Raw genomic sequence first — 20,579 nt, 5'->3', positions numbered from 1 at the left:
CTAAAGGTGGCAAAACTGCTTTCAAATCTGGCTCCCCAGCAGACCCCTGCTCAGTGAGGCCCACCTTCTCACCCAGGCGGGCCCAGCATCCTGTTCACCCTTGACCCAGTGCCGGGGTCACGGGGATGGGGGGCAGCCATCCTGGGGTGCGAGTTGGTTTGTATCATCCTCACCCCCTGCCGCTGTCCTGTCTGCCCACCTCCCGGGGCTGGGTCCCTGGTCCCTGGAAAGTGAAGGATACGGGATGGGATGTTAGGGACCCTCACTCCCATGTAAAGATGCCACGAACACCCAGACAGGCCAGGGGTGGCTGGCAGGGACCAGATATAATGAACCCACCCCAGTCACGTGTGTGGTTAGGGTGGAGCGGGGGCTGACCTTGGGCACCTGTGCTAGGCTCCCAGCTGCTCGTCTCAACCGAAAGGCTGCAGCATTCTCTGGTGACTTGGGGTGGTTCTGCTCCCCTCTGGGTGGTGGTCCTGGGTGCTCCTATGAGTGGTCCTGGGGTGGTTCTGCTCCCCTCGGTGGTGGTCCTGGGTCCCCCTTTTTCCGTCCCTCCCTGTGCTCTGGGACACTGGTCTGAGGGGTCCCCACGAGCGGGGGGCACACTTCACTGGCACACACAGGCCCTTCCTCCCCCAGCAGCCCTGAGCCTCTGCCCTCTGCCTCCGTGGGGCCAGGGGTGAGACCCAATCTGGGGCAGTGACTCCTGGGCTATTTTGGAGCTGGGCTGGGCTGGGCGAGCTAGCGGCAGTGGGGGCGGGCTGGGGGCGGGCCCAGTCTTCTTCAGTGGATAGTATCCGCCTGTCCTTTCGTCCCTGTCCAGTTTGAGGACCGGCAGGCGTGCGGGCTGCTGGGTGGGAACGTTGTCGGTCCTGGGCCCCCGGAGGGAGGTGAGGCCCAGCAGCCCCTGCTGCACCATCTGAGCACCTCGCCTGGGTGCTGTCTTGTGCCCCCCGGAGAGACAGGTGAGGAGGCAGAGCGCAGGAGGGGCGGGGGGCCAGCCAGGGCCCCTGAGGACGGCAGAGCTGAAGGTCACGGCTCTGGGGGATGGAGGGACCGGGGATAGAATTTCAGCCAGGCTGTGCTGCTCCTGGATTGCAGCCCCTGGCGCGCTGGCGAATGGAGCCAGACCTGCATGTGGGGAGGCAGCAGCTGGGGCAGGCGGGGGGCGTCTGAAGCGCCCACCTCCCCTCTGCCTAGTGCCCTGAGGGTCCGGCTGGCCCTGCCCCCAGCTCTGTTGAGATGGATGTCCGCTGACAGCTGGGGCTATTTTGGGCCTGTTGGCTCAGCGGAGGGGACAGCCAGAGGGGCAGTGACACCTGACTCCAGGAAAGAATTTCCCCTGGAGTTTGGGAAGCTGGAAGGCCCGGAGGTCTAGGGGGAAAGCACAGACTGCAGGAGCTGCCCTTTGAAGTGTTTTCTGGAAGGGTATGGGGCAACACAGCGGGGAGAGGAAAGCGGGGGAGACAGGGCGTTTGGGAGGGGGCCGCCCAGGGTTCTTTTGTGCGGCTGCGAACAACTTCTCACCCTGGGCTCATCTGGAAAATGGCCCAAGTCCCACCAGGACCCAAGAGTGGCCAAGTTCTGAAAAAGTGAGGGGCTGTAGGTGTGACGGGTCAGCCGCAGGCTCCCTGGTAGGCTTGAGGAGCCTGCCAGTGCCAAGATGGGGGCTCCAAGGAGCTGAGGAGCCCAAGCAGGGTCCACAGGTGGGCATCAGAGGGAGGAAGGGCCTTCCCTGAGACGCTGGGGTTCAGGTCCTGGCTTGGTCTCTCCTCCTGAAACACTTGATTCTGCCCTTGTGGCTGCGGCTCCCACGGCCCCAGCTGCCAACATGGCAGGGGCAGAAGGAGACTGTGGATGAATCTGGGCCCAGAGGGGCCTTGGGTGGTCCCCACCCCACACTCAGCTTGAAGCAGTGTAGCTCCAGAGTCCTCTGGCATACCTCGGGCTACCTTGACCCTGCTGTCCAGTGAGGATGCCTGTCTGCTGTTGGGGTGTCAAGGTGGGGCTCTTGTTTTAGACCTCCATGGTTCTACTGCCTTGGGAGTGGGGCTTGCAGGCCCCGGACAGAGGATTCACCTCCATGGCTTTAGAGGATCTTGGAGTCTCTGCCCACTCTTGAGCACCTGCTGAGAGCTGGCTCCCCCTAAGTATGTGGAGAGATGAGACCTCCCCATCCTTTTCTAGGGCCCAAGAGGCTGCCAGCTGTGGAAGTGGCCCCCTGACCCTGGACAGACTTGCTCATGAGCTCAGAGCAGCTGTCTTCCCTCCCGCACCTGCTCTGGGTGTGGCAGGGGTAGGGTGCCATGTCCTGCCTTGGGGAACCCACAGATTGACTGTATAATTCAGGAGACAGTGGTGTGTTGGGAAGAGATCAGAACTCAGGCCCCTGTGGAACTGGTGTCAAAGTAATTCTTCCACTGAGGGACGCTGAGGTCCAGGAGGTTGTCCGTGGAGGCGGGTGGCCACCCGCCCAGGTCCTTCTCAGGCCAAGAGCCCAGCTAGGCCATGGGGGAGCAAATGAAGGGGGGGGGAAGCGGGCAGGGCAGAGGTGCTGACTGCACAGTGAGTCAGCAGGCTGGTCCCAGCGCACCTCCTTGAGGGGGATTAAGCGGATTAGGTCCCAAATCACAGGATGGGGAGCTGGAGGGCCTGGGAACCTTGCCCTGTTTGTCCCACGGTGGTCAGCCCCATGCTGAAGGCCCAGCTCCCGGGGTGAAGAGTTAACGCACGTGGGGACAGCCCAGGGCCCATGGGCCCATCTGTGCTGGCTCTCTTACCGAAGCCCCTGTGTAGGCAAGGCCCAGTTTCACTGCACCCACTGGCGCTGGGGCCCAGCAGGATCCAGCCTGGAGTTGGCAGACACCAGAGTCAGTCAGAGGCGTTTGGCGTTGCTGGTGCCAAACCCACCCCTGCAAGGTGTCCCGTCGGCAGAGCCGCAGCCAGTGGGGCCTCAGCCAAGACCTGCAGCGGCTGGGCTGCAGTCCCCCCATAGACCCCTGGGTGCACCTGGCCCGCTGGCCCACCCATTCTCAGCCTTCCGGACTCTTGCAGCATTCTCCATTGTCCTCCACAGACACACCACTGACCTTCCCCATTTCGACTTCTGATGAAAGGAGGCAGGCACTCGTAGCAAGAGCTCGTGGGTAGCCCTATGTGCTGGAGGGGTGCCCAGCCCTCCAGCTGTAGAATTTCCATTCTTTGCTCGTTGATGACCCCCTTCAGGGGTCGAGAGGATGTGTGGCGGGACCCCAGGAGGGGTGAGATGTGGCCCAGGACAGTGGCAGGAGGGACAGGCCCTGTGTACTGCACTCTCTGTTGGGCAATGTCCAGTGAGGAAGGCTGGACAGCTGTGCACACAGCCTGCAGGGCAGCCCAGTGCTTGAGTGGGGAAAGCCACTGAGGAGAATGGGGAGCAAAGGGGGCAGGCCAAGCAGGCGGCTCAGAGGAGAGTCTGCTGGAGTAGAGAACACCTCTGGTGTGCCTTAGAGAGAACAGGCCAGCAGTGGGCGCCTCATGAGCCTCCAAGGCCAGGGCCTGCCAGGGTGCAGAGAGTTGCCTCTCTCTGACTGGGAGACACTAGATAGACTGGAGTTTCAGGCCCCAGGAAGCACCAGTGTGTGGGGAGACAGGACACCCGATGGAACCTGGAGTGGCCAGGAGGGACAGGGAAGGTCCTGTGGTGACATGCAGCATGGCAGAGGCCGCACAGGGAGGAGGGCAAGCTTGCTGCTGGTGCAGTGTCTGGGGATAGGTGCTCAGCTGGATCTTGAGTTGGGGCAGCAGGCCTGGAGCTGGGACAAGAGGGAGGAGATGCTCCAGCCAACTAAAAAGAGCCCATTTGGGGGGTGGAGGTGGGGCCAAACTCCAAGGCCCAGAAAGAGGCAAACTGGCGCTTCTGGACCACCATACCAGCTGGTGATGCCACCTGCAGGGACGGGCTGTGTGGGAGGAGATGGGAACAGAATGGGGAGACGTTCACCCCGGTTTAAGCTAAAATTTCCAGGCGGCACTGGGCCGATGAAATAGCCAAAGGGGGCACAGGCGCATTAGCCAAGCGGGGCTCTGAGCACACCCAGGACTCATCCCCACCATGCCCTCCCCCACCCCACTCACAGGTTCTCCCGCCTCTCCCCCCCAACCATGGATCACTCCTCGTTCAGCGGTGCACCCCGCTTCCTAACCCGGCCCAAGGCCTTCGTGGTATCGGTGGGCAAAGATGCCACGCTGAGCTGCCAGATCGTGGGCAACCCCACGCCGCAAGTGAGCTGGGAGAAAGACCGGCAGCTGGTGAAAGCGGGTGGTCGATTCCGCCTGGCCCAGGACGGCGACCTGTACCGCCTGACCATCCTGGACCTGGCGCTGGGCGACAGTGGGCAGTACGTGTGCCGTGCGCGCAACGCCATCGGCGAGGCCTTCGCGGCGGTGGGCCTGCAGGTGGACGCCGACGCCGCGTGCGCCGAGCAGGCGCCTCACTTCCTGCTGCGGCCCACGTCCATCCGCGTGCGCGAGGGCGCCGAGGCCACCTTCCGCTGCCGCGTGCGCGGTTCGCCGCCCATGTCGGTGAGCTGGGCCAAGGACGGGCGGCGCCTGGGTGTGCTGGACGCCCCCCGAGTGCGAGTGGAGGAGAGCGGCGAGGCGAGCGCTCTGCGCATCCAGGCTGCACAGCCGAGAGACAGCGGCACCTATACGGTGCACGCGGAGAACCCGCTGGGGGCCGCCAGCGCCGCCGCCGGGCTTACGGTGGACGCGGAGGCGGAGGCAGCCAGCCCGCCGGGGGCCTCCACCGCCATGCTGCTGGCGCACCTGCAGCGGCGGCGCGAGGCCATGCGCGCCGGGGGCGCCCCGGCCTCGCCGCCGAGCGCCGGCACGCGCACCTGCACGGTGACAGAGGGCAAACACGCGCGCCTCAGCTGCTTCGTGACGGGCGAGCCCAAGCCTGAGATCGTGTGGAAGAAGGATGGACAGCTGGTGGTGGAGGGCCGGCGGCACGTGGTGTACGAGGACGAGCAGGAGAACTTCGTGCTGAAGATCCTCTTCTGCAAGCAGTCAGACTGTGGCCTCTACACCTGCACGGCGTCCAACCTTGTGGGCCAGACCTACAGCTCGGTGCTGGTCGTCGTGAGAGGTGAGCTCCTGGTGGCTGGCACGAAGTCGCCGTGTGCAGTGAGCGCAGGCGGAGGTTCCTTCCCGGGCCTCCCACCCCTTCCTTCTAGCTGCCGCTGCTGCTGCCATTTCCCTATCGTGTGGAGAAGTCCGTGGCTGCGGCTCTTGGCGGCCCTTGCTGTGGTGTTTCATTGTCTCTGTGAAAGTCACACGTGTGTGCAACCAAGTGCTTGTCACTAACAGCCCCTCCCTCGGGAGATGGCTGCCCAGTGCAGGCTGAGGGTGACCCAGGCTCTCCCCCTCTCCTACAGGATGCTGGGGGGGGGGTCTCCCCAGCTGAGCTGGAGGAGGCAGAAGTAAGGACAGGTCTCCTGCTGTCAGAGGCCCCAAGCTGGGGCTACACCAGAGCGCAGCCTGAACGTGATTCTGGGTCAGTTTGCAGGCTCCTGTCCCCAGCGCAGGGGCAGCTGTGGACAACACGGTCAGAACTTGCTGGGGGACTGTTCCTTCTTGTTTCCTAAGACTAGCCTCGATGTGGTCGCAGTCCCATCTCCACTTTTTACCAGATGTAGGATCTCCAGCAGGGTGCTTCAGCCTTTGTGTGTGTGTGTCTGCTTCCTCGTTTTTTTTTTTTTTTTTGCAGGGAAGTGTGCTGGGGTTGAGCAGTTTTTCAGGCCAGTACTTGTCCTGTGGCCTCTCTGCTGTGTGATCCAGCCTCTCTTGGCTGTCCAGGACCACCAGCTTAGGGGGCTGCCCAGCAGTGCTGCTTGCTATGACTTTACCTGCGACATTTCTCCTTTTTTCATACAGACTTCACCTTAATTCTCGGGAGAAAGGACTCTTTCCTTTAAGTGCTGTTGCCTCTCCACCGTTCTCCCTCTTCTGCTTTCCCCCACCTCCCTCTGTCCCCACTCTCTGAAGCTCCTCTGCCCTCTTACTGACCCTCTGCCCGCAAAGCCCCTCCAACCCCTACCCTGGCTCCCTGCCCCCACCCCAGCCTTATACCTACCTTCCCGTTTCCTTCCTCTCTTTCACCCGCTTCCCTGCCCCTCTGCACTGCCCCCTCATTCCCCAGCCTCTGGCACCCCTCCAACTTGCCCCAGTTCCCTCTCCCCGCCCTGCTCATCTGAGCCCTTCTTCCGCAGAGCCCACAGTGCCCTTCAAAAAGCGCCTGCAGGACCTGGAGGTGCCAGAGAAGGCATCAGCCACGTTCCAGTGTGAGGTGCCAGTGCCAGCCATGGAGTCTGCCTGGTATAAGGAGGAAACGCGGCTGTGGGCCAGTGCCAAGTACCTCATCGAGGAGGCGGGCACTGAGCGCCGGCTGACCGTGCTTAATGTCTCCTCTGACGATGACGCTGTGTACATCTGTGAGACGGCAGAGGGCAGCCGCACGGTGGCTGAGCTGGCAGTGCAAGGTAAGCGGGCAGCAGGCCAAGAGACTGGGCAGGGTATGGGTCTCCCAGGAACTGGGCAAGTGACTGATGTCCTGGGCGGCGGGGCAGGCAGGATCCCAGGACAAGGGGTGGGGCAGGGAGAGGTGGAGCGGGGCAGGAAGGAGGTGTGGGTGGGGCAGCCCTATGGGGGTCGCTCTGACCGGCTCGACCCGCTTCCCCCTCGCTCCCTGCCCCTCTGCCCGCCCCAGGCAACCTCCTTCGGAAGCTCCCGAGGAAGACAGCCGTGCGAGTGGGAGACACGGCCATGTTCTGTGTGGAGCTGGCCAAGCCGGAGGGCCCCGTTCAGTGGCTGTGGAACCGGAAGGCGGTGGTGGCTGGGGGCCGGGTGGCCATCACTGCTGAGGGCACGTGCCACACGCTGACCATCTCCCAGTGCAGCCTGGAGGACGTGGGTGAGGTGGCCTTTGTGGCTGGGGACTGCCGGACATCTACCCAGTTTTGTGTGTCAGGTAAGGGCCGTGAGAGCCCCTGTTGGACGCAGGGGGCCCCGTCCCTGCCCACCGTGCGCTGGGCCCTGCCCTGACTTCTCGCCTGCTGCGGGGAGCGCAGTGCATTGTAGACTGCCTAGGCTGTAGATCTGCTTCTGTGGGGGCTGCGATTTGTCTGACACCCTCCTCCGCGATGGTCGCACTAGGCGTCTGCATAGTGGGAGTCCCCCCCGACCTGTGAACCAACTTAAACGGTGCAGATGGTTCTAGAAGCACAGCGTGTAGGGGAACATTGCGTGTGTCCTCTTTCTTGGCCTTTGGTGCTGAGAGCAGCTGGCACAGGGTCAGCCCTTTGCTGGGGTCAGGGGTGTGCGGGCCTCAGCACCCATGGAAGGGTCCTTGTGCCTTGCCTTAGCCATCATCCAGCCCAAGATCCCAATGCACAGAGGGGGTCAAGGCTGGGAACTGGAAGGAGTCCCTTTCCAGGCCCTGTGGACAGCTCATGGTGGCCCTGGGCCAAGTGTGGCCTCCGAGGCCCGGGTGCTGTTTCCACTGCAGACAGAGAAAGGGCCACAGAGCTGAGACCGGGCTGCTGGGCCCACAGCTCACTCTTGGGCTGGCAGGCCCCTCGGGCTGTGGCCATTCCAGACCACAAGGGCAGTGCCCCCCGCCCCCGATGGAGGGCTGGGAGTTCTGCACAAGAACTTCTCCCTCCTGTGGTATGGGACCCAGGGTTGGGGAGGGGGGTCCCAGTTGATAATGTGGGCCTGTGCTCTGCTCAGCCCCCAGGAGGCCGCCCCTGCATGCCCCTGAAGCCCCCGTGGTGAAGGCCCGGACAGAGAGCTCCGTGACTCTTGGCTGGTCCCCGCCACCCCCCGGGGACCACCCTGCTGCCATCGAGGGCTACCTGGTGGAGAGGAGGAGGCTGGGCGCCTACGCCTGGAGCCGGTGCCATGAAGATGAGTGGGTGACCACGCCTGAGCTGACTGTGGCTGGTGTGGCCGAGGAGGGGGAGTTCCAGTTCAGGGTGTCAGCTGTGAACAGCTGTGGCCAGAGCCCCTACCTCGAGTTTCCAGGAACTGTACACCTGGGTAAGTGCTGAAGGCTCTTGTCTCCACGGCAGCCTGGCAGCGGTCTGTGGGGCCATCTGCCTCTGAATCGCCCAGACCTAGAGTGTAGCCCAGTGCTGGAGGGCCCCCTGTGGCTCCTGCGTCCTCTTTGTGGAAGGGGGCGGGCCCAGGATCCTGATGCTCCTGAAGACTCTTTGGTGGGAAGGCCAGGTGACCCCAACACAGGACTCAAGCCCCCAGGAACTGTCTGTGCCCACCAACCCCAGGGCACTGGGCTACCTACTGGGTCTGTGGGAGCTGAAGGGGATCTTGGGTAGCTCCAGCTTGTTCTCACTCCACCCTGGGTCTCGCTTTCACTCAGGGTCTCCATGTGCTTGCCCAGTGGACTTCCTAGAGGAGAGGTTATTTGGGGCTAGGCATTGGAGGATAGGAGGGGAGGGTCCCAACTACTTCCTGAAGCTCTCGCTCTGCAGCCCCCCAGCTGGCTGTGAAAACACCTCTGAAGGCAGTGGAGGCAGTGGAAGGCGGCGAGGTGACCTTCTCTGTGGACCTCACTACGGCCTCCTCAGGGGAGTGGTTCCTGGACGGGCGGGTCTTGAAGGCCAGCAGCGTGTATGTCATACAGCGGGATGGCACCCGCCACACCCTCACCATCCGCTCAGTGCCTGTCAGCTTGCACGGGGCGGAGCTCAAGTTCGTGGCCAACGGCATCGAGAGCAGCATCCGCATGGAGGTCCGAGGTAGGGACCCTGTCTTGTGGCCCCAGGGCTTCTCCAGGCCATGTTTCCCGAGGGATGGGGTGGGACGGAGGCCCTGCAGTCTCAGGGATCCCGGGAGATCTGCTGTGGCTCTCAGAGCAGCTGGATAATGTGGGGCCAGTTGGTGGGGCGGGCAAGGCCGTGCAAGGCCACTGGGTGTGAGCGGAGGAGGGTCTAAAGAGCCGGACGGCGCCAAGCTTCCGTTCCGTGTCTGTGCCCGCCACTTCCCTCCCCTCTGCCCTCCTCCCTTCTTGTTGATTCCTTCTCCTACTCCGCTTCTTGTCCTGTGTCTTCTTTTCTTGCCTCTCGGAGTCTGTTCCACGATAGCCGGCTCTTCCTCCTCTGTCCGCTGCTGTCTCTTTCTACCCGCCACCCCCTTCCTCGCATCCACACCCTGCTGTCCACGCCTTCATCCCACTTCCCCACCCTCCCCCTCTGATCACTCTCCTCCTCTCTGCCCTCTTCACTCACACCCCCGTTGTCACCTGTCTGTGGCTTCCAGCGGCCCTGGAGCTGACGGCCAAGCGTCCGGCACCAGCAGCGGCTGCTCGGGAGGTGCTAGCCCGGCTGCATGAGGAGGCCCAGCTCCTGGCCGAGCTGTCGGACCAGGCGGCAGCCGTGACGTGGCTCAAGGACGGACACACGCTGTCTCCCGGCCCCAAGTATGAGGTGCAGGCTTCAGCTGGGCAGCGGGTGCTGCTCGTGCGGGACGTGAAGCGAGAAGACGCGGGCCTGTACGAGTGCGTCAGCCGCGGGGGCCGCATTGCCTACCAGCTGTTGGTGCAAGGTGACACGACTGTGTGTGTGTGTGTCCCTCTCCCCCCTCAACTCTGGAGAAGCCCTGAGTGTCAGGAGCCGCTGTCCTCGGTCCCCATGCGGGGGCGGGGAGCAGCTCTGCCAAGCCTGTGGGGAGGGGGGTCAGATGGGCTCGGGTTACCTTGTGGGAGGTCAGAGGTGTGTTGGGGGGTGCACGGCCCACCCCGTGGCTACAGCAGGGGATGGGATGGTGTTGAGTGAGCACGTGCAGACGGCAGAGGTTTCGGCAGCTCTGCCGACCTCCTGAGGAGGTTAGGCCGTCAGGTCACCCCTGAGGGTAGGGTGGGGAACCAGGAGCCTGGCCCACCCTGGTGGGAGGGTGGGGGCAGGACCTCTGCTCAGCAGGGGAGGGCGGCACTTGGTGGTCAAAAGTCAGCCGCGGAGGCTGCTCGGTCTCCAGGTCTGGGCGAGGGCTGCTGTCTGCCGTGATTCTGAAGCAGGAGCATCTTCGGTTACTAGCTGCGTGGGCACGTGTGTGCCGAGGGCTCTGTCAGTTCCCTGAGCTGCCTGTGTGCCCTTGTAGGCCTCACACCCTCCTTGCACAAGGACACGGCTGTGGGTGCCGTGGCAGGGAGGCCAGCCCACTTGGAACTTGAGACCTTAGACGCCCATGTGCATGTTCCCGGGTACAAGGATGGCGTGGAGCTCGGTTGCTCCTGCCAGCACTTCTCCCAGGAGGATGTAGACACACGGCACTGCTTGGTGGCCACCTCAGGCACTGTGCAGGGTGAGGGCACCCATTGGTGCTGAGCCGGTGAGGGCTCTGGACTCCTGATTGAGTGTCTGTGGTGAGTGCACTGCCTCCTAGGCTTGGTTTGTAGGGAGCAGTTCTGGCTGCTTCCAGCTATGTTGCGCTTGCAAGGCCAAGCTCTCTCACTTCATTTCTTCTGAGAATGCTTGGAAGTAGGGGTAGTTACTCCTGGATTTGGGTAAAGAAACTGCCCACAAAACACATGTATGTATATATGTGTGTATATATATATATGAGGAACACAGATTTGTAATATAAAAAATGAGAAAATTAAAAACCTGTGTCTTTGTAAAGATGAGGAAATAAGGCAGAGTAGACCTGGAAAGTGTTGGAAGTGTCCTTGGAAGGTTAGATTTGGACCTTGGTAAGTCTGAGGCCCTGGCTTTTTTCTGGAAGCCATTGAGGTCTCTTGGCAGATTCTCCAAGTCCAGCTCTGCCCCGTCCTGGCTTTCAGGAGGGTCTCTGCCTTGTCCTTCATGTGTCCTTACACCTGAACACAGGCCCTAGGGCCATCTGCCCGTCAGGGGTGCTGAGGCTGCTTCCCATCACACCTAGGTGGGCTTGGAGTGCCTGGACCACCAGTGCCCATGGAGGGTCCATGTGCAGCCGCCAATCACAAAGGATTTTCATGGTGGATCTGAGACTGCCAGGGTCTAGAGCATGGCTCTGTCATGACTCCAGGACTTGGAAAACCTCTCCTGGGCAGAACCTCTGACTGTGTATCCCTCCCTGTCCCTGGAGTCCTCAGTGATGTTTGCCAGGGGGCAACCAGCACTCAGGGAGGTACAGGCCGAGGCGGGGGCCAGTGCTGCACTGAGCTGTGAGGTGGCCGGGCCCAGGTGGAGATGATGTAGTACAAGGATGGGAAGAAGCTGAGCGCAAGCTCAAAAGTGTGCCTGGAGGCCAAAGGCTGCCCCTAGAGTCTGGTAGTGCAGCAGGTAGGGAAGAGAGATGCTGAGGAGTACAGCTGTGAGACCAGGGCCAGAAGATCTCTTTCCACTTGGGCATCACAAGTCACCTGATGAAGCAAACATTTAGCCATTGAACAGCAACAGGCCTGGAGGAACCATTTCAGTGTGGATGATGGCAGTGCTCAGCAGACTCAGCAGGTCTGTGTCAGTCAGTTATACAAGTAGCCCTAGAACTTAGTGGCCCAATGGAACAATCCATGGGCAGGAATTCAAGCAGTGTCAGTATGAGAGGCTCATCCCTGCTCCACGTGGTGTTGGCCAGGACAGGAGGATCCAGTCTGGCTTCATCTATGTGCCTGATGTCCCAGGGGGCTGGCTGGGATGGGGCTTCTCTCTTCTAGTAATGTTGTCTGTCTGGGACCGTGCTTTTCTCTCTCCTGAGGCCATCTCCCTGTCACATCTCATTGTGAAGGCCTCTTTCTCCATGTGGGTGGCCTGAGCTCCTTCATATAGTGGCAAGGTTCCCTTCAGGGAATAGGAGATGCTACAAGGTTTGTTAAGGGCTGTTTTCACCAGCCCCAGAGTGTTACATTCTGCATGTTCTATTGTACAAAGCCAGATATAAGGTCAGCCTAGTTCCAAGGGATGGGAAAAGAAGACTTTGCTGTTAATGAGGGGTCCCCGACTCATTCAGGACAGTTTCTTACAATCTACTATAGGAACGTGGCTCTATCTGTCTAGATCTTTCTTGAGCTTGGGATAAAGATCTTTCTAATGTTTATTGCCTCACGCTCACAGGATGGCTTCTGCAGCTCCAGCCATCGTGTTCAAGGTGGGAAGAACATGTGAGGATTGTATGTGGGTTTTTTTTTTTTCCCTTTTCACTACTATGTTGTAAATTATCACAAACGCAGTGGCTTAAATTAATGCCCGTATGTTAGATCATAGTCCTATAAGTCAGAATTCTATAGATCTGGATTCTCTTTTCAGGGTCTCAAGAGCTGGAATCCATGTGCCATCAGGCTGAATTCTCTCAGGGTCTTTTCCAAGCGCAGCCAAGTTGCTAGCAGAATTCATTTCCTTGTGATTCTGGGCTGTGTTCTGGCTGGCTGGCCCCTAGGGGCACATGGCATCTCATGTCTACTCACTCTTATGCTTAAAATCTCTTTGGCCAGGAAGCGCCCCTCCCTTGTAAGGTCTCACCTGCTTAGGCCAGTTCCAACCAGGAGGATCTCCTTGTTAGTGAGTGAACTCACAGTCAGCTGATCTGGGACCTAACTTCCTTCTGCTGAGTTCCTTCGCAGCAGCGCCTAGAGTGGTGTTTGGTGGAATAGCTTAGAGGGGGCATGCACACTGTGGGGCAGGGATCTTGAAACGGTCCAGCCTAGCACAGGGTGTCACCTGCTCATTCCTCTCCTCAGAGAACAGACACCCTCTGAGGAACCCACAGCAGTTTCCCTGTGCCTCCCAGTGTTGCCTGGGTCTGATAGCCTTGCCTTGCTCAGGAGCCTGGGAAAGTGAGCCCCTAACCTTTCAGGTTCAGCAGAGTGACTCTGAAGGTGGTGTGGCTGGCCCGACTCTGCTGAGGGACCTGTCTTGCAGGACTGGCCCATGACCACACCAGGGTGACTGTGCCTTGATTTTAGACACTGACTTCGAGGCAGGCTGTGGACGGATGAGAGTGTGGACAGGGTCAGACCTCACCCTGGCTTCTTAGGAGCCAGGTGACCTTAAGCAAGTTGTCAGTGTGTATCCCCGTGAAGTTCTTGTCGGCCTAGAAACTCAGAATGGGGGCTTAACTGGAAATGGGGTCTATGCAGGTGACATCAAGGAAGGCATCACAAGGTGAGATAACCGTGGATTAGGATGGGCCTTGAATCCAGTGACAGGTGTCGTTTGAGAGAAAGAAGAGGAATGTTTGTGATACAGAGACACGGAGAAATGGCCAGTGATAGTGAAGGCGGAGGTTGGGGTGATGCAGTCACAGATCCAGGGATGGCACTGGAAGCTGGAAGCTCCTGGGAAGGTCTGCCCACGTTGCCTCAGGAGCTCGGTCTGCCCACACCTTGATCTCAGACTTCTGGTGTCCAGAACTGGAAGAGAATGAACTCCTGCTGTCTTAAGCCCCCTCTTTGTGGTCATTTGTTCTGGCCGTTCTAGGACCTCGTACAGTTGCCTCCCACCCCGTTTTCTCATCTTTTCGGTCGGTTCAGTCACTCAGTCGTGTCCAACTCTTGGCGACCCCATGGACTGCAGCACACCAGGCTTCTCTGTCCATCACCAACTCCCAGAGCTCGCTCAGACTCATGTCCATTGAGTCAGTGATGCCATCCAACCATCTCATCCTCTGTCGTCCCCTTCTCCTCCCGCCTTCAGTCTTTCCCAGCGTCAGGGTGTCTTCCAGTGAGTCAGCTCTTCACATCAGGTGGCCAGGGGATCTGCGGTGAGGGGCAGTGATAGAACTGCTGGAGCTGTCCTGAGGACCCCCTCGAGGAGTGCTGAGGGCTGGCTCCCTCCCGCACCGCTGGACTGAGATTCTGGCAGTGATGTAGGTCCAGGGAAGGGAGTGGAGCTTTCGTGGTGGGCCAGAGGCCCAGGCATCAGGGCCCCGTGTCTGGTACTGGAGGCGAACCCAAGCATGTCAGGCAGGGTGGCACTCCACCAAATGTGCGTCAGGGCTCCAGAAAGTTCTGGACAGTGACGTGGGAACGTCTGGGCACGTGCTTGGCCCCTGGTCCTGCTGAAGAGTGTGTGCTCCTGTGCCTGAGTCCTGATGCTCTCGCTTGCAGTGGGGGCCCAGGGAAGCCACATCATTACCTTGTGTGGTGTCAGTTTTTCACCTGTATAATGGGCAGAACGAGGCCCACCCAGTTTGAGGGCTGTCCAGGGAATTAGGTTGAGATGGCGCTTGTCAAGAGGTGCACACCGCACCCGGTCTACACTAATGCTCCGTCTTTTCTGCCTGTCCCCGAATTATTCCTCTGGGATGCCCTGCTCTAAATGTGAGACAAAAGCTGTGTGTCCACAGGCTTGCATGGGTTTGTCACGTTTGTCCACTTGAGTGATAAGCCGTGATGCCCTTTGGCATGGGCTGTGGGGGTCTTTGTGGCTGTGTAGAGGAAGCCAGAGCCCTGCAGGCCTTCAGGGTTTTATCTCAAATTGGTGGTCGTTGCATAAGACTTTTCTTTAAATTGACTCCTTGAAAAAGTTACTGTTGCCTGTCTAAGCCCTCCTTAGCAATGGCATCTGTGCAGTTTGGATTTGTTGTTCAGATCAGTTGTGTCAGCTCAGTTGTGTCTGACTCTTTGTGACCGCGTGGACTGCAGCACACCAGGCTTTCTTGTCCTTCACCATCTCCCAAAACTTGCTCAAGCTCATGTCCATTGAGTCGGTGATACCATCCAACCATCTCATCCTCTGTCGTCCCCTTCTCCTCCTGCCTTCAATCCTTCCCAGCTTCAGGGTCTTTTCTAAGGGGTCAGCCCTTTGTATCAGGTGGCCATAGTACTGGAGCTTTAGCTTCAGCATGAGTCCTTCCAGTGGATATTTAGGACTGATTTCCTTTAGGATTGACTGGTTTGATGTCCTTGCAGTCCAAGGGACTCTAAAGAGTCTTCCCCAACGCCATAGTTCAAAAGCATCCGTTCTTCAGCGCTCAGCCTTCTTTGTGGTCCAACTCTCTGTACATGGCTACTGGAAAAACCATAGCTTTGACTATGTGGACCTTTATTGGTAGAGTAACGTGTCTGCTTTTTAATATGCTGTCTGGGTTTATCATGGCTTTTCTTTTGAGGAGCAAGCAGTTTGGATTAGAGGGAATAATTCTGTTTTCTCCTGATGTTTTATTTAAATATTTAAATTCATACACAACTGTTGAGACAGGTTCCATTTGCTGTCATTCCACTGGGGCCCTGCCATCCCCTTCAGAGACTTGGATCAATGTCTTTAGCCCAGGGGAGGAGAAGTTGGGAACTGGGATTCCTCGGTGACAAAGGGAAGTCTAAACTGTTTCCACCAAGAGTTTGATGTACTACACTACATGCAGGGCTTCTCACGCGCCTTTAATTTCAGGTCCTGCCTTTTCCTTTTTTTTTCTTTTTGGTCCTGCCTTTTTCTTTGTCCTAAAGCATTTTTACTTATAAATATGCAATTGGTTTTCCTCTACTGACTTGCCCTAGGGAGGTCTGTGATAACACAGTAGTGTCAGGTAATGGGGAAATTTGTTATTTCAGCATCCCTCTGCATTTAAATTTAAAAAACAGAACCCTGTGAGAGGTGATTAAAACTAGCCATTCTGATTGATGAGCTTGTAAAGTTTAATAGACTCATTTCTCTAAGTCTCCTTGCAGTAAGCAGAGCACTGAGCCCCCATGCCAAGGGGAGCTTGACCTCCTGATGTCAAATGCAGTCCAGAGTTGTCCTCGGTGAGCTTTATTGGGGGTCTGCTGATAGGACCATGGGCTTTCTACTTTGGACTATTAATATGGAGGATTGTGTTGACTGATGTTTTAAATTGAGTAATTCACATGATGGAGCTTTCTTGTGGCTCAGTGGTAAAGAATCCATCTGCCGATGCAGGAAGTGTGGGTTCCATCCCTGGGTCAGGAAGATCCCTTGGAGAAGAAATGGCAGCCCACTCCAGTATTCTTACGTGGACAGTCCCATGGACAGAGGAGCCTGGCAGGCTATAGTCCATGGGGTTGCATATGAGTCAGACACAACTTAGTGACTAAACAGCAACAGATTCACATGGCATCAAATCCACCCTTTTACAGTGTCCAGTTCTGTGGTTTTTAGCATATTCATGGGTTGTGCAGCCACGCCACAATCTCATTCTAGACCATTCTTTTGATCCCCCTCAAAGCAACCCTGAACCCATTGCGAGTCACTCCCTTTCCTCAGGCTTTGGCAACTGCCAGTCTACCTTTGGTCTCTATGGATCTGACCCTTCTGAACATTTCATTTAAATGGAACCATATGATGACTTTTTGTGTCTGCCGTGAAAACACTGAGTCCTTCTCTTTTTGGCTGTGCCATGTGGCTTGCAGTTAGTTCCCCGACCAGGGATTAAACTAAGGCCACAGCAATGAAAGTGCTGTGTCCTAACCAGCGGACCGCCAAGGAACTCCCCGATGTGTGGCTTTTTGTGTCTGCTTTTTCCGTGTTATGTTCACAAAGTCCATCCATACTCTAGCGTGCGTTAGTATTTCATTCCTTTTTATGGCCAAATAACATTCCATTGTATGGATGTATCATATTTTTTCTATCCATCCATCAGCTAATAGACAAGTAAATTGTTCCCACCGTTTGACTGTTGTGAATAGAGCTGCTATGAATATTCTTATACGTGGGTTTGTCTGAACATATAGTTCCAGTTTTCTTGGAATTGCTGGGTCAGATAGTAACTCTGTGCTTAACTTTCTAAGGAACTGCCAAACTGTTTTCCAGGGGGACTGCACCATTTTGCATTCCCAGAGAAGTGTTTGAAGGTTCTATTTTCTCCACATGCCTACCAACACTTGTTATTTTCAGTTTATTTGATTATAGCCATCCTGGTGGATGTGAAGTGTTATCTTATTGTGGTTTTGATTTATATTTCCCTGACGACTAATGATGTTGAGCATCTTTTCATATGCATTTGGCCATCTGCATGTCTTCTCTGGATAAATGTCTGTTCAAATTCTTTGCTTGTTTTTAGTTGTTATTTATCTTTTCATTACTGAGTTGTAAGAGTTCTTTATATATCCTGGATAGTAGAGCCTTATCAGATGGATGATTTGCAAATATTTTCTTCCGTTTACTTTCTTAATTGTGCCCTTTGACACACAAAAGCTTTAAAATTGTGATGAAGTCCAGTTTATTCTCTTTGGTTGCTTGTGTGTTAGGTGTCACATTTACAAAATCTTTGCCTAATCCAGGGTCAAATAGACTGATACCTGTGTTCTAATAATTTTCCAGTTTCAGCCCTTGTAATTAGGTCTTTGATCCATTTTGTGCTAATTTTTGTATATGGTGTGACCTAGGGGATACTCATTCCTTCCATGTGGATATCCAGTTGTCCTAGCACTATTTGTTGAAAAGTTTTTTCCCATTGAATTTAGCATCCTTGTTGAAAAATCAGTTAACCATTATATAAGGATTTACTTCTGGAGACTGTTGTCTTTTTCCGTGTTTCTGAGTCTTTTTTTCCATTGCTGCTCCCCTTTACTCCGGCAGTCTCCACCCCCTCCTGCCTGGCCCTGCCGGAACTGGAGTCTCCTCCCCCCACCCTGGGGCCCTGCCTGAGTCATCCTTCTGTGCATCTTCCCCTATCCCCACCAAGCACTGGGGCTCAGGAGACAGTCTGAGCTAGTCCGAGGGAGGGAGGAAGCCAGCATCACCTAGTCCCTTCCACTGTCCAGGCTGTGTGCTGTAGGGTCAGAAGGGAAGTGGGGAAATGGCGGGACGGGGTAAGACTTTTGCTCAGAATAGGTAAGAGGCTGGACACTTCTGCCAAAGGAAGAATCTCAGCCAAATGACTAAACATTGCTGTTCAGTTGCTAAGTCATGTCCGACTCTTTGCAACCCCATGGACTGCAGCATGCCAGGCTCCCCTGTCCTTCACTATCTCCCAGAATTTGCTCAGATTTGTGTCCATTGAGTTAGTGATGCTCTCTAACTATTGCATCCTCTGTCAACCCCTTCTCCTTTTACCTTCAATCTTTCCCATCATCAGGGTCTTTTCCAGTGAACTGGCTCTTAGAATCTTCAGGGCTGATTTCCTTTAGGATTGACTGGTTTGATCTCCTTGCTGTCTAAGGGACTCTGAAGAGTCTTCTCCAGCTGCTTCTGCTGCTTCAGTCGTGTCCGACTCTGTGCGACCCCATAGACAGCAGCCCACCAGGCTCCGCCGTCCCTGGGATTCTCCAGGCAAGAACACTGGAGTGGGTTGCCATTTCCTTCTCCAATGCATGAAAGTGAAAAGTCAAACTGAAGTCGCCCAGTCATGTCCGACTCTTAGCGACTCCTTGGACTGCAGCCTACCAGGCTCCTCCATCCATGGGATTTTCCAGGCAAGAGTATTGGAGTGGGGTGCCATTGCCTTCTCTGTCTCCACATTTCAAAAGCATCACTTCTTGGACAATCAGCCTTCTTTATGGTCCAACAGTCACATCTGTACATGACTACTTAAAAAACTGTAGCTTTGACTCTATGAATCTTTGTAGATGAAGTGATGTGTCTGCTTTTTAATAAGCTGTCTAGGTTTGTCATTGTTCCTCTCTCCTGGGTCCTGGTGTGGACAAGGTTTTCTTTATGTTCTCTGAGAGCTTTCTTTCCCCAGTCCTGTGTAAATTCTGTAATCAAATCCCCCTTGCCTCCAAAGTCAAACTCCCTGGGAATTCTCAGTCCCTTTGCCAGATCCCCAGGTTGGGAAATTTGTTGTGGGACCTAGAACTTTCTTAACTGCGAGAATTTCCTTGGTAGAGTTGTTCTGCAGTTTGTGGGTCATCTGCTCAGTAGCTCTGCTGCTGCCGCCGCTGCTAAGTCGGTTCAGTCGTGTCCGACTCTGTGCGACCCCACAGATGGCAGCCCACCAGGCTCCGCCATCCCTGGGATTCTCCAGGCAACTATGGTGGGTTAATGGTGGCCTCTTCCAAGAGGGCTTATGCCACAGACTGTGTGACCCAGGTCTGCTGCGCCCAGCGCTCCTGCGGCAGGCCACTGCTGACTCGTGCCTATGCAGGAGACACTGTGTGGATCACAACAAACTGTGGAACATTCGTAGAGAGATGGGAGTACCAGACCACCTGACCCACCTCCTGAGAAACCTGTACACAAGTCAAGAAGCAACAGTTAGAACCAGACATGGAACAACGGACTGGTTCCAAATGGGGAAGGGAGTATGTTATGGCTGTATATCATCAGTCAGTTCAGTTCAGTTCAGTTGCTCAGTCATGTCTGACTCTTTGTGACCCATGAACTGCAGCACGCCAGGCCTCCCTGTCCATTATCAACTCCCAGAGTTCACCCAAACTCATGTGCATTGATTTGGTGATGCCATCCAACCATCTCATCCTCTGTCGTCCCCTTCTCTTCCTGCCTTCAATCTTTCCCAGCATCAGGGCCTTTTCCAGTGAGTCAGTTCTTTGCATCAGGTGGCCAAAGTATTGGAGCTTCAGCATCAGTCGTTCCAATGAATATTCAGGACTGATTTCCTTTAGGATGGACTGGTTGGCTCTCCTTGCAGTTCAAGGGACTCTCAAGGGTCTTCTGCAACACCACGGTTCAAAAGCATCAATTCTTCAGTGCTCAGCTTTCTTTATAGTCCAACTCTCACATCCATATATGACCACTGGAAAAACTATAGCCTTGATTAGAGCGACCTTTGTTGGCAAAATAATGTCTCTGCTTTTTAATATGCTGTCTAGGTTGGTCATAACTTTCCTTCTAAGAAGTAAGCATCTTTTAATTTCCTGGCTGCAGTCACCATCTGCAGTGATTTTGGAGCCCCCCAAAATAAAGCCTGTCATTGTTTCCACTGTTTCCCCATCTATTTGCCATGAAGTGATGGGACCAGATGCCATGATCTTAGTTTTCTGAATGTTGAGCTTTAAGCCATGTACTCTGCATTAAGTTAAATAAGCAGGGCGACAGTAATTCTTATGTATATTGTCACCCTGCTTATTTAACTTAATGCAGAGTACATCATGCAAAATGCTGGGCTGGATGAAGCCCAAGCTGGAATCAAGATTGCTGGGAGAAATATCAACAACTTCACATATGCAGATAATACCACAGAAAGTGAAGAGGAACTAAGAGTCTCTTGATGAAGGTGAAAGAGGAGAGTGAAAAAGCTGGCTTAAAACTCAACATTCATGGCATCTAGTCCCATCACTTCATGGCAAATAGATGGGGAAACAATGGAAACAATGACAGACTTTATTTTCTTGGGCTCCAAAATCACTGCAAATGGTGATTGCAGCCATGAAATTAAAAGACGTTTGCTCCTTGTAGAAAAGCTATCACCAACCTAGACAGCATATTAAAAAGTGGAGACATTACTTTGCCAACAAAGGTCCAGTCATGTATGGATGTGAGAGTTGAACTATAAAGAAAGCTGAGTGCCAAAGAATTGATGCTTTTGAACTGTGGTGTTGCAGAAGACTCTTGAGAGTCCCTTGGACTTCAAGGAGATCCAACCAGTCAATTCTAAAGGAAATTAGTCCTGAATTTTCATTAGAAGGACTGATGCTGAAACTGTAATACTTTGGCCACCTGATGCAAAGAACTGACTCATTTGAA

General features: G+C 55.7%; 1 protein-coding gene across 1 annotated transcript in view; it reads left to right on the top strand.

Moving 5' to 3' along the window:
- Positions 1-4,146: 4,146 nt before the first annotated feature.
- OBSCN (obscurin, cytoskeletal calmodulin and titin-interacting RhoGEF) overlaps positions 4,147-20,579 on the top strand; it is a 223,775-nt gene continuing 207,342 nt past the window's right edge. Inside the window, 7 exon segments of the mRNA XM_068979697.1 lie at positions 4,147-5,131; positions 6,255-6,524; positions 6,752-7,012; positions 7,774-8,082; positions 8,535-8,801; positions 9,322-9,606; positions 10,159-10,414. Of these exon segments, the coding sequence (XP_068835798.1) occupies positions 4,147-5,131; positions 6,255-6,524; positions 6,752-7,012; positions 7,774-8,082; positions 8,535-8,801; positions 9,322-9,606; positions 10,159-10,414 (2,633 nt within the window).

This window comes from Capricornis sumatraensis, chromosome 9, assembly GCF_032405125.1.
Source record: "Capricornis sumatraensis isolate serow.1 chromosome 9, serow.2, whole genome shotgun sequence".
In the NCBI taxonomy this organism is placed as follows: Eukaryota; Metazoa; Chordata; class Mammalia; order Artiodactyla; family Bovidae; genus Capricornis; species Capricornis sumatraensis.
This window is presented reverse-complemented; position numbering and strand designations above follow the sequence as displayed.